The following is a 14,189-nucleotide window of genomic DNA, read 5'->3' as shown; positions in this document are numbered from 1 at the left end:
GGAAAGAGCGGTATTAAAAAGTGATGCCGAAGGGTCCAAGCAAGCGTCACAGTCAGTGAGAATGCATTGCTTTTATTGTGTGCTGTTCCTTTAAAAGAACCTGTTCCTTTCAGGGTTCATGTTGCCTAAAGTGGCAGAGCTGCATTCCATTTTATTGAAGAAAGGGACATGAAAAATAATACTCACAAACAGTTGGAAAGCAGAGAAAGCTTGACCTACCTGGAGCTAAAATGTTTTTATTCTCATAAGTATGCAGAAATCTATATTGTGAGGTAAGTAATAAAATATGATTGACGTTTAAAATATGAAACATTTATGTAGCATACTGTAGGCTAGTTATGTACTGTAGGCTAGTTATGTGTAGGTATGTTATGTGAAATTATTCAAACCTCCAGAGACTGGAATATTTATTATTTTATTTATTTTTATTTTTTGCATTTATAACAGTTTAGTCGCATATTAAAAGTGATAATGTCAAAATGTAATATTTTGGAGTTACAGCATTTATTATTTTTGCAGCTATGTCACAATTATCCAACCTAGCTCTGTTGTTTTTAAATCACTTTTTAAATCAAAGTCTATAACAAAACTTAATTAGCTCACACACATTCATGCATACATTAATTTAGCCTATGATGTGTCAAAGTTGAACAGCAAATAATATACAAGTTCATAGTTTTATTACATAGAGAAAGCCTTGCATGTTGAAAGTGTTTTGCACCTTTGAGGGCGTTGAAGAAAAAGCACAATATTACTTCTAAATTATTATCACTAAAATGTTTGACCGGAGCAACTAAGAAAAAACCCTCGATATACTGCTGAAGAATTGTGAGACTTGAAAGAAGGAAAAAAAAAATCTATAAGAGTCATGAACAGCATTCCCATGGAGGTTGATCGGTCTTGTTATGGGGTGCTTTGCTGTTGCAGGAAGTGGAAATCCTGCCTGTATGAAGGACGTCATGGTTGTGTGAAGTGGCTATTATCAGGCAAAGACTGTGATGCTTTCCATGCTCAGACTGACGATTGATGATCATTGGACTGTCCTGCAGGACAACCATCACATACAGTATCAGTGAGGCTTGGTTCAGGGATCAATCATACAATGTTCTTGAGCAGAGAAACAGTGTCAATGTGAAAATCAAAGATGATCAGTGATCTGGAAACGTTTGCACAAGAGGTATGTGCCAAGATTCCAGTAGAAAGGTGACAGAAGCTTGTAAACAACATTTACTGGAGGTTATAAGGAGTTCAAAACTCTCTTCACTTTTGGATACTTTTGCACATGAATGCTGAGAGCCAGTTTGACCCCCCATTTTTTTTAACAACCTTATGTCATTCAATTGTGTATTATTAAACATTGTATTTACCGATGCCTTAAACAGTAACAGAATGTCTTGCAGGTCAAAGGGGTTGAATAGTTTTGATTGCAATTTGCATGATTTTTTTCACTTAAAAAAATAGACTCATATATGACCCTGGACCACAAACCATTAGTCATAAGGGTAAAATTTCCTTAAATAAATAAGCTTTCCATTGGTGTATGGTTTGTTAGGATAGGACTATATTTGGCCGAGATACAACTCAACATGAATATAAAAAATATAAATCTATTGTTGCAGGCTGAAAAATGTTTGGTTGAGCTAATGAAGACTAGTCATTCAAACAGTAAAATGAGTGTGGAAAGAGGCCCTGCCATAGAACTGGCTGATATGAGGTTTGTATGATTCCTGTTTATTCGTTTGATTATATTTGCACCCGATTCAACTCAACATGAAAATACATTATGCCAGCTGTCTATTTGATTTTTTTTTAATTATTATTATGTTAAAGCCTGAACACATCTGCTTCACCAGGACAGAGTTACATGTCTTCAGGGAATGAGTCCATGTGTCCTCAGTTAACCCTGAAAGAGAAAACCTCTCAACACAGGTGAGATCATAGGGCTGATAAACTGGTGGATATTGCCACGAACAATGAAATCTTGTCCCCATTAAAACATTTCTTTGTTTAAGGTCGATTACTCGTGAGGACTCTGACTTCTCTCTGCCCAGCGGTTTGTCAATGAAAAGTGATCAGTCAATGAGTCTTCTTCCCGACATCCGTGGAGAACCAATCCCTACAGAACTGAAGTATGTTAGCAGTGTGTTCAGCAACAGTCTGTTTCTGTTGAATGTAACAGCATTTGATGCATTTAAATATTCATTTTAGTCAAATGTGTCTAGCTCACTTGCTCAGCAATTTTTGCATCACAAGAAATATAGAAATATATAGAAATATACACATCTGACTATAATACAAATTGCTCATAAATGAATTAATTTCATGAAGATTTTGAACAATAGAGTTTAACATAATCAACAAATATGAATAATGTTAAGAATGTTTTTTAATTCTGTGGAACACCAAAAAAACATTCTGAAGAATATTTAAACTGCACGTCTTTTCAATATAACAAAACCAGCTCAATCTCCGGAGAAAATGGAAAAATTGTTAACTAATTGGTGATTTTGTATCGGTCTGTATAACTTGATTCATAAAAATATGTAAAAGTATTTTTTTTTTAAACTAAACATGAAGATCCACTCATGAACCTAACACTCAGTAGTGGGTGTAAGCAGATCATAGACAATTTTTCTACCAATTTGGAAAAAAAAAACAAAAAGTTCCGAATATGAGAATGTTGATAGGAACCACAGGATGTCAAGCACTGAGAAGAAAACTGACCCACCAAAAAAATGTGAATCATGTGCCCAGAGCCGCTACAGATATGACTTATTTTGACCTTGTCTTAAATGGAAAATTGCGCAGCCCTGATTTGTGTTTTGGGGTTACCTGATTATTTCTGCATTTTTTCAAGTGCCGCTTACAGCATTTCTCAAAACCATCTTGAACCTAAGCTGACTGTAGAGACCAATGGCTTGTTCCACTGGTTTCTACAGTGTACTTTGGCTTAAGGGGTTAGTTCACCCAAAAATGAAAATTAGGTCATTAATTACTCACCCTCATGATATTCCAAACCCGTAAGACCTCTGTTCAGAACACAAATTAAGCATTTTTGATGAAATTTGAGATAACATAGACAACAAGGGTCCTTACACGATCAAGGTCCAGAAACATAGCAAGGAGATTGGTAAAATAATCCATGTGACATCAGGGGTTCAACCGTAATTTTACAAAGCTATGAGAATACTTTTTGTGAGCAAAAGAAAAAAAATAACGACTTTATTCAAATTCGTCTCCTCCACATCACCCAAGCGCCATTTTGGAGAATATCCACTGGACGGAAACTGTGTATGCTCTGTGTTTTAGCCGCATACCAGATGCGCTGTTTTCGTTCAAATTAAAGCGTAAATATACATAGAATACGTATCCGTGCGGTGCGGCTGATACAGAAGAGCGTACGCAGTTTCCATCCAGCGGATATTCTCCAAAATGGTGCGACACTGACGTAGAGGAGACAAACTGCTGAATAAAGTTGTGTTTTGGCGCACAAATTGTATTCTCGTAGCTTCGTAAAATTACGGTTGAACCCCTGATGTCACATGGTCTTACCGATCTCGTTGCTACGTTTCTGGACCTTGATCGTGTAAGGACCCTTGCTGTCTATGGAGGGTCTGAGAGCTCTCAGATTCCATCAAAAATATCTTAATTTGTGTTCTGAACATGACCGGAGGTTTTACGGGTTTGGAACGACATGAGGGTGAGTAATTAATGACAGAATTTTCATTTTTGGGTCAACTAACCCTTTAAGGTACTTTTGCATTTCCCAAAAGCAAGAATAAGGTTTGGGCTGTTTTTATTTATTTATTTATTTAATTTTTAAATCATGATTGCATATGCACCTTATGCAGCCCACAACATAATTTGCTTTGACAGAAACATATGAATATATGTATTTATTTATTTATAGCTTGAACAAGCCACATAATACTGCTATACCAGCACCAAGTCATGTGTCTCTGGGGAATCCATCCATGTCTTCCCCGTTATCCTTTAAGGAAGAAACGCCTGAACACAAGTGAGCCCACAGACTTCTTATAAACATACTAATTCTGCCTCAAACAAGTATGTTATAAAAACTCACTTCTTTTGGAATATTTCTTTATTTCAGGTTGGTTGAGCTAAAGCAGTCGATGGATTATCCTTACGACTTCAGAAGAGAATCAATCCGTATAGAACTCAAGTATGTTAGCAATTTGTTAAGCAATTATAAACGATTATATGCATAAAGGTTTGCTACCATGAGATACATACAAATGCTTTTAATGCATTTACATATTTAGATTTGCCTTCAGAAATGTGCCTCTGCCTCACTCGCAAATTCTTCAGAAGTCATACACACACATATTTAAAAAATCTAATGTACAGGAATTTCTTTCTTTCTTTCTGCTGCTTGTTCATTGTGCACATGAAAATAGCACACACTTTACCTTTAACAAACATTTGTTTAACATTACCAACAAAACCTAATATTGCAACTTTAAATTAAACATTAAATGCATAGTTTGCATTCACATATGTATTTTGTCTTTCAGAATTCTGCAGAAGGAATCGAGGTCAAACGTTCTAAATGGTATTAATTTCAATAGTGTCATAGACATTTTTATATTCAGCAAGATCCATTCATTTTTTATTCTAACTTTTAATTATGTCAAACTTCACAGAGGATCTGATCGGGATATGTCATTATAAGCGGATGTTGAGGAACAGATGTCAGTGTATATTTGAAGGGAATGAAGAGCACAGCGGCCCCTCTCTGCTTAACAACATCTATACGGAGCTCTATATCACCGACGGTGGAAGCAGTGAGCACACCGGTGAACATGAAATCAGACAGATCGAAACAGCATCTAAACATCCAGCCACATGGGACACACCAATCAAGGCTAATGATATCTTTAAAACTTCTCCCAAATCTGCTAAACAAATCCGAACTGTGCTAACCAATGGAATCGCTGGGATTGGGAAAACAGTGTCTGTGCAAAAGTTCACACTTGACTGGGTTGAGGACAGAGCCAACCAGGACGTCTGCATGATATTTCTACTCCCTTTTCGTGAAATGAATGGGATGAAAGAAAAGAAAATTAGTCTGATACACTTTCTTGAGTGCTTCTTCAATCTAAAAATAGATCCAGAAGTGTTATACTCAGATAAATACAAAGTAGTCTTTATCTTGGATGGACTTGATGAATGTCGGTTTTCTTTGGATTTCCAAAAGAACAGGAGCTGCTCCAGTGTGACAGAATCTGTCTCAGTCGGTGTCCTACTGACAAACCTCATCTGCAAGAATTTGCTTCCTTCTGCGTTAGTATGGATAACCTCACGACCAGCTGCAGCAGGTCAAATACCGCCTGACCTCATTGACCGTGTGACCGAGGTACGAGGTTTCAATGACTCCCACAAGGAAGAATACTTCAAGAAAAAAATAAGTGATCCAGACATGTCCTCCAGGGTAATCTCACACTTGAAGTCTTCGAAGGTCCTTCACATTATGTGCCACATCCCAGTTTTCTGTTGGATATCAGCTACAGTTCTCAAAAGAATGTTTTGTGATTCCGAGAGTGGTGAAATTCCCAAGACCCTCACACAAATGTACGCACACTTCCTGATGTTCCAGATCAAGCACGGGAGTCACAAATACGATGAGAATTCCGAAGCCGGTTTGAAGTGGGATAAACAGACCACATTGTTGCTTGGAAAGCTGGCATTCCAACAGCTTGAAATGGGTAATTTAGTGTTCTATGAAGAAGATTTGAGGGAATGTGGCATTGAACTCAACGTTGCATCAGTGTATTCAGGAGTTTGTACCCAAATCTTCAGAGAAGAGGCAGGACTGCTTCAGAAGAGGGTCTTCAGCTTCATACACGCAAGTATACAGGAGTTTCTGGCTGCGTTGTATGCATTTCTTGTGTTTGTCAACCATAAACAAAATGTCCTCAGTCAGACCACAAATGCTAAAATCATAAGTACTTTCAAAAAACCCTCAATGCATGAATTTCTGAAGTGTGCTGTGGATAATGCTTTAGCAAGCGGCAATGGACATTTGGACCTTTTCCTTCGCTTCTTGTTGGGACTGTCCCTTGAGTCCAACCAGACTCTTCTTCAGGGACTCCTGAATGAGGTGTTAAGCAATACTGAAAGCAGTATGAAAACAATTCAATATGTCAAGGACAAAATCAGGGACCACCCTTCAGCGGAGAAGGCAATAAGTCTTTTCCATTGCCTAAGTGAGCTAAAAGATGATTCTCTGGTTGAGGAAGTGCAGGACTTCATAAATACACATGGTTTTAGTGGTGGAAAGCTGTCTCCTTCACGCTTTTCTGCTTTGGCTTACATACTGTTGACATCTGCTGAAGAACTGGATGTGTTTGACTTGTCAAAGCTCATTCATCCGAGCATGACCTCAAATGAGGGACTGTTAAGATTGCTGCCAGTCATCAAAGCATCCCAATCAGTTATGTAGGTATCTCATTTAGTGCTGTCAAAATTAACACGTTAACACAAGCGATTATGTTTTTCAGTCTAACGCGTTAAAAATATTTGCTCTTCAGTTACACGGCTAGCACATGCTGTTATCATATCATATCAAAGCACGAAAGAAACTATGTGCATGCAATGTCGTGGTCAGTTAAGTCATGAAGGCGATTAAAGCTACCTTAAAACTGTGCATGCATGTATTATATGTTATATATAAGTCACATTTAAGAGCATGTCTCTGAAATGGATTTCAAAACTGTCCTGGAGCAGCCTCATCATCTAACACACCTGATTCAACTCCTCAGCTCATTAATAGAGACTTTAAGACCTGAAGTGGGTCAGAGAAAGGAAAGTGTGTTGAGAGAAAATACAATGCGTGAGATCCGTGTCATGTTCAGCAGGGGCAGCTCTTAAAGAAACAGCACCCACAATAACCTATTGACCTAACCAAGCTGCTATGATGTCTGTTCAAGAAAAAAGAAGAAATCAATCATTTTTATAGCTTAAAGGAATCATCATATTTAATTTAGAATTTAGTGTTTGATAACTTTATTACATTTTTGTATATTTCCTACTTGCTGAAGGGCACAGGTAGCTAAATATGACATTTGTTATAATGGGTTTATGTGACGATTGTTTAAAGTTATTTTATTAAGGTCTGATAAATATTAAAATGGATAGCTCTCAATTATAATGTAATGTCGAATGGCTATAGGTTGGTTGGCAATGGTTAAATATTAGGAAAATAAAGAACAATTTTATAGAGGCATCAGAGTAGTATTAGTATCAGCGATACTGGTCTTCAGTAATAAAAAAAGTGCCATTAAACAAATATAAAAATATACCGCCTTTATGTTGTTTCTACATTAATTCGAAGATTAAATGTGCAATTATTTCAATATAAAGGTATATTAAAAAAGTTTAATGTTAGGTGGGATTAATCACAATTAATTTCAGAAAAAACATGTGATTAATTAGTTAATGTTTTTAATTGATTGACAGAACTAATCTCATTGGTTATGCCAGGAACGTACTACCTAAGTATGCACTGACGTGAACACTTAGTCAGCATATTCCAAGAACACAGTACTTACATAACCTGATTTTATTTTTCCTTTTAGTTTAAGGTGTTGTAATGTGACAGATAAAGGCTGTTCAGGCCTGGCTTCCGTTCTTAGTTCAAGTCTCTCATGTCTGAGAGAACTGGATTTGACTTCCAACAATCTTCAGGATTCAGGAATAAAACAACTTTCTGCCGGATTGGGGAATCCTCAGTGTAAACTAGAGACTCTGAGGTACGAAGTAGACTGTGATTCCTTGGTATGTAATGTCAAAAAGACTTACAGTAGCAAAAATTGTCAATTGCTATTGTTAACTGCCAAATTACAAAAATAAAAAATGAACACAAATGGGACAATTGTGACATACAGTTCAGAGTTATACAATACAATAGCTCAGATAATTCGGCCTTAGACTGGCTACCTGTCCATTGGGGTTTTCCAGAGTTTATTCCAAGATATGCTGAAATAGACTTTTGGCTGTAGCACAGTTTGGGAGACATTTTTGAGACCTCTGGAAGAGTTTAAAATTACTCTTTCCTTTTTCTCAGAAGAATCATTTAGAAACATACAACTGAAATTGAGTTCCCATTTGCTCTACAATGAATCAAATAACTGTGTAGAAGAAACAACAAAAATATTTCATTTTTCTTTTCTCTCTTGTGGTTGTAGACTTTTCAATTGCAGAATCGATGAAAACGGCTGTGCTTCTTTGGCCTCAGCTTTGAGGTCAAACCCAGCTCACTTAATTGAGCTTGATTTGACGCACAACATGCCGCATGATACAGGTGTGAAAATGCTTTCTGATGTGCTAACAGATGAGCGCTGTAAACTGGAAACACTAAGGTGGGTTCTAATATGTATTAGAATTATTAATTATTATTAATATCACATTAACGTTGACAGCCCTAATATATATATATATATATATATATATATATATATATATATACGTTCAGTGATAATCCCTCATGAATTTCTGTGGGATTGTTTCATTTTTGAACAAGTGTAACCATAGTTGTAGAATTTCACATTGATTTGCTTTGACCATGCCCAGTAACAAATATTAAAATATGATTTTTTTTGCACTAAAAATGAACACTACTTTTAATCATATCAAATGCCCATTTCGTTAAGTCTACAATTTTAAATTAGGGGTATTTTTTTTAGGTTGATGGCCTGTGAACTTACCAGGAAAAGTTGTGCAGCACTGGTCCAAGCACTTCAGTCCACATCTACAAGCCTGAAACATTTAGATTTAAGTTTGAATGACCTCCAGGATTCAGGAGTGGAACTGCTCTGCGTTGGTCTAGAGAGCCCTTCCTGCAAGCTTGAGACGCTGAGGTATTACAATCAGACAAAGAAGACTGTGTTCATGTACAGGGTAATAACATGATGGTTATAGATGACTGATCTGATTAAATAATGTCACATTTTGTGTATCACGTGACACTAGTTCATGATTATTTGCCACTCTACTATTTACAGTCTATCAGACTGTAAAATTACAGCCAATGGATGTTCTGCATTGTCACCTGCTATAAAGTCAAACCCATCACACATGAGAGAGTTGGACCTCAGCATTAATAACCTAACAGACTCAGGAGTGAAGCATCTGCTCCCTGTGTTTGAAGACCCACGTGTGCATCTAGAGAGATTATGGTAATAGGCCTCCAGTTTGTTTGTTAATCATGGAATGTACATCTCACAATTAACAAATGGGACTGGATGGACATTTGGTGCATTTTGTTCATTGTTTTTGTGCTTTTCTCAGGCTGAATAATTGCAATCTCACACATGAAAGCTGTCAGATGATGGGTCATGTAAATAAATCAGAACACTCAGGTCTGAGAGAGCTGAACCTCAGTGCTAATGCAATTCTGGATTCAGGTTTGAAGCAGCTTTCAGTGGCACTAAGTCATCTTCTGTCAGGACTGCAGTCACTGAGGTAATAAAGATTTCCTAAATATGTTCAGTAATTAGTCATTTCAATTCAAACTGAATGAAGAGAGAATTTATATTGTGGGAAAAAAAGATATTATTGTGAACTGTAACTTGCATTTAAAATTGAACTACATATTGAAAGGTATGAATCTGTACACTACAGAACATTTGACATTTTACTTGCACAAAATATATGTCATTTAAGTAATATTGTTATAATTGCACAACCCTTTGCAGTGTAACATACTGTGGGATTACGGCAGATGGGTGTGCTGTTCTGGCATCAACTCTCAGCTCTAACCAGACACAGCTAAAAGCACTGGATCTCAGAGGAAATAAACTGACGGATTCAGGAGTGAAGCCACTCTCAGATCTGCTGGAGGATCCACAAAGTAAATTAGAAGAATTTGAGTAAGTGTTTGAAACTTACTATATAGACAGTATACTCCTTGTGCTATGCCATAAGATATCATATGACAATTTACACCTTGTTTTAAAATTAGGTATTGTTATTTAAAACATAAACCAGGATTGGATTATTGTATATATTTTGGCTGTTTGCCACACAATTCAGGTGAATCTTAAGTAAATGTTTGGGCCATATTTCACCCTGAAACAAAAAGACAAAAGTTGAAATTTAAAGATATCCATTGTAGTATTACGAATTGAATATCATTGCATTACAGTAATGGGAAATTGGTAGAATGTGCTTAATTGTCATGGAACTTAATTTTTATAATTTCACAATTCAAAATACTGCAATAAAAAGCCTAATATGTGACCCATGACCACAAAACCAGTCATAAGGGTAATTTTTTTTAAAATTTAGATTTATGCACCATATGAAAGCTGAAGAAATAGGCTTTCCGTTGATGTGTGGTTTGTTAGGATAGGTCAGTATTTGGCTGAAATACATTTGAAAATCTGGAATCTGAGGGTGCAAAAAAATCTAAATATTGAGAAACTCGCCTTTGAAGTTGTTCAAATAAAGTTCTTAGCAATGCATATTACTACTCAAAAATTAAGTTTTGATATATTTACAGTAGGAAATTTACAAAATATATTCATGAAACCTGATCTTTACTTAATATCATAATGATTTTTGGCATAAATGAAAAATCCATAATTTTGACCAATGCAGTGTATTGTTGGCTATTGCTACAAATATACCCAGCGACTTATGACTGCTTTTGTGCTCCAGAGTCACATATAGATTTTATCATCTTGAAATTTGACCCAGACACGTTCTTGAGATTTTTGAGATTCTTGAGAACTTTAATATTTTTATTACAATACATGTATCCCGGTACAAATGGCTAATTTATATGTCCACCTCACAGATTTGTGGATGCAGTAATATCTGAAAATCAGGCAACTATGGATGACTCCCACAAACAGGATGTTCTACATAAAAATCAAAGAAAAAAACAAAAAGCAAATGTAAAAGACATGTGCATATGCTTTTAAGAAAATCTGACTACATTATTAGTTCATTTACTGCCTTGAGTCGGAAAAGTTTGCTCCTAGCTGTGTTACACCAATCCAGTCAAGCAGACCTGAAAGAGAGCTATATATCAGATCACTGGTGAAAGTGTGACATCAGGTCTCAGTGTTGTTCATCATCTGAATTATTCAAACCAACACAGAAAGGACATCATGGAAACTACTACTTGGAAAATGACCTGGAACATCTGTATGGAATATGCAGCATGTGCGTGACATGGCATCATGGGAACAGAATGAAACATGCATAGTTTCATTCTTGATCAGGAACAGTATTTAAAAAAACATTTAGCGGAAACTATGAAGAATGGCAGGTTTGCTGGGTTAGTCAGAGGTATGTAAATACAGATCCAAATCTGCTACATTTGTAAAATCTTTAGAGTGCATATATTGTTTATAGACAAATTTATAGTAGATTTAAATGATATTATTATAGTTTTGGTATGGACAGCTGCTAAATATGTTGACTTGTGAATATTTATACAGTATCTACTGTGAACTAGTACCTCTTCTGAGAGCATGTATCATATATCTTTCCATATCTCTGTCCAGTAATCACATAGAAAACAACCACAATCCATCTAGTAACAGCCAAGCAATGTTAAGTCTTAAACGCCAAGTCAATGTTCAAACTATTTAAAAAAATGTGTCGTTAAATTCAGTCACTCATCAGTCAACAAAAGTATTCGAGCTGTATAAAACATATATCAATCTAATATTAAATCAAACACTAAAATGTTATCAGGCAATGATTTGTCAAGTCACCATAAAAGTTTGTCTTCATATACAGTCCTTTTGTAGTTTTATTAATAACTGTCAATGTATTCATCAAAATAATGATAATTGTAGACTGATGCATCCTCCGTTTTAGGTTTACAAAATAATCAAACTCAAGTCTCTGTATGAACAGTAGAGGGCAGTACATGATCTTTATGAAATTTTATTTTCATAATCTTTGGCATGATATTGTGGGTCATACCTGATTTTATTTCTCTCACATAGTTGTTGTTTTTTTCCTAATGTTGACATTTGTCTAATGAAGAATGTAACATTGGAGTCAATACACAGAAAAATGACAAAAGTGTTTCATTTGAATGTTTATTTATCAAATAAGAATAGGGCATCATTAATAGATATTATAATTATTACAGCATATCTTCACGTTGTATTGATATTCAGAGTTTATCAAGTCTTTCTCTGGTTGGTCATAACAAACCGTTCTCCACACAGTTTCTAAAATGGAAACTATAATTATAAAACTGGACTTTGGTCAATAATTGAGGGGTATCTTGATAATCATCAACATTTTTAAATAAATCCGTTCTTAAGTGCTACACTTTATTTGTGAGTGCATTCAATGCCAAACTACACTGGTTTAACAGCTCCTGCATGCATCTCATTCACAAAACCTCGCTATACTAGCATAACTGCACAAGGAAAGTGTTTGTAAAAGAAAGAAATGAAAAATGCAACAATAGAATATAGTAAATTTGGCATAACACAAATAAATGCTCTATTAAGGCAAACTTCATTTCTAAGTCAAACAATCTACAAAATAAGTATTTGATTTAAAATACTGCTCATGCAAACATGATGCAGGCTATATTAAGCTGTGAATTCATAATTAACAAAGGTAAACGATATCTGTGTTTATATGAGTTGGGACTTCTATTAGCCCACCTAAGTTCATCTTAAACAAATTCTCACCAAAATGACCCAGGACTCAAATTCATGCCGTTCAGCCAGTGCTGTACTAACGAAGAAGAAAAAAAAATACATTAAACAGCGTACAGCCTAACACGACCTCTAACCCTTTGAGGTGTAATGAGCAGCAAACTGGCACCACTTTCACAAATAAGGGTCATCACACCTGAGATTAAATGCACAATATCTGTTACTTGTAAACAATTCATTAGCCATGCAGTCAAAGTACTTTGTTTTAAAACCAACAAGAAGTTCTAAGTTACTTAGCTGCAGATTTCTCATTCGTGAATTATTAAAGTCAACGTACAAATAATCTACAGAAGAGGTTCGGTTTAATGTGACCGTAAATGAGGAAGACTGCAGTGACAATGCCTGAATCCACACAGAAAACCCATCCCATACACGGTTAAATTTTGATGCATGTTTTCTGCATGATTTATAGAGATAATACAGTATAGATGCAGCGTGAGTGGGCGTGAGCTTGAAGTTGACACACTGTCATGTTAAATAAATGAAGTCTTAGCTCTGTGCTCGAGTTATTTTTTCCCGGGGTTGCTGGGGTAAAGGCTCGCTTATGTATTTTCTTGCCGAAATATGAAGGGTTTGGAGCACATCTGAGCTCTTGACACTGACTGGGGCAATCTCAAGAGACACGTTAAGTGCTGTCGGTAGCTTTTTATTTTTCTTAAAGGCAGTTTAACCAGGTGTCACTGAGCATTGTTTGCTTGAGAACTTCTGATGGATTGACTTGTAAAAATATCACATTTTTATATCATTTTGTTGTTGATGATCCATGTGATATTTTGAAGAGAATCTGATGGCTCAGTCTACAATTGTGATGTCATGTCCAACTCATCAATTCTAAATTAAACATATCGTACAATCTTATTTTGTCTTCTTTGTATTGTCAGGGTGATATTAAATATTCCTTTTATTTTAATAATAAAAAATACAATTTTACTATTGACTGACTTGCTCTTCTGTCAGCGGTTTTACAAAGTAATAGTGCACCCAAAATTGAAAATTTGCTGAAAGTTTTCTCACTCTCAGGGCAGATGAGTTTGAGGAGTGTTTCTGCATCTGAACAGAACTGGAGAAATTAAGCATCACATCCTCTGCAGTGAATGGGTGCCGTCAGATTTAGAGTCCAAACAGCTCATAAAAGCATCACAATAATCCACAAGTAACCCACACCACTCCAGTCCAGCAGTTAACATCTTGAGAAGACAACAATAATGCACGTTTCTAGGAAACAAATCCATCATCAAGATGTTTTTCAATTTAAACGGTTGCTTCTGGCTAAAATATGAGTTTATATACTTTCTTTTTACAGTGAAAAAAGAGGTCTGGCCTGAATATGCACAGATCAAGACCCGTTATAAACAAATATGTGAGTGGATTTGGAAGTGAGAGACAACAGGAGAAAAACTTTTTTACTGGAGGAAGCATTATTATGGATTATGGACTCGTATTTTGGCCAGAAGAAACAGTTTAAAATTAAAA

At 35.8% G+C, this 14,189-nt stretch overlaps 2 protein-coding genes across 2 annotated transcripts in view; one reads left to right on the top strand and one right to left on the bottom strand.

Annotated features, from left to right (window-relative positions):
- LOC306868005 (histone H3.2-like) overlaps positions 1-14,189 on the bottom strand; it is a gene marked incomplete at its 3' end in the record, with an annotated part of 468,278 nt that overhangs the window by 432,540 nt on the left and 21,549 nt on the right. The gene's annotated exons all lie outside the window — the stretch shown is intronic.
- Positions 185-12,735, top strand: LOC306868153 (NACHT, LRR and PYD domains-containing protein 3-like). The gene is made up of 16 exons (XM_079414203.1): positions 185-272; positions 928-1,177; positions 1,620-1,714; positions 1,831-1,929; positions 2,013-2,129; positions 3,911-4,018; positions 4,112-4,183; positions 4,536-4,573; positions 4,665-6,459; positions 7,599-7,772; positions 8,208-8,381; positions 8,706-8,879; positions 9,024-9,197; positions 9,310-9,483; positions 9,717-9,890; positions 10,820-12,735. The coding sequence occupies exons 2-16, from the start codon at positions 1,145-1,147 to the stop codon at positions 10,944-10,946; spliced, it is 3,528 nt and encodes a 1,175-aa protein (XP_079270329.1). The 5' UTR covers positions 185-272; positions 928-1,144; the 3' UTR covers positions 10,947-12,735.

This window comes from Barbus barbus (assembly GCF_936440315.1).
Source record: "Barbus barbus genome assembly, chromosome: 50".
NCBI classification, from domain to species: Eukaryota; Metazoa; Chordata; class Actinopteri; order Cypriniformes; family Cyprinidae; genus Barbus; species Barbus barbus.
Note: the sequence above shows the minus strand (reverse complement) of the source record. Positions and strands in the feature narration are given on the sequence as shown.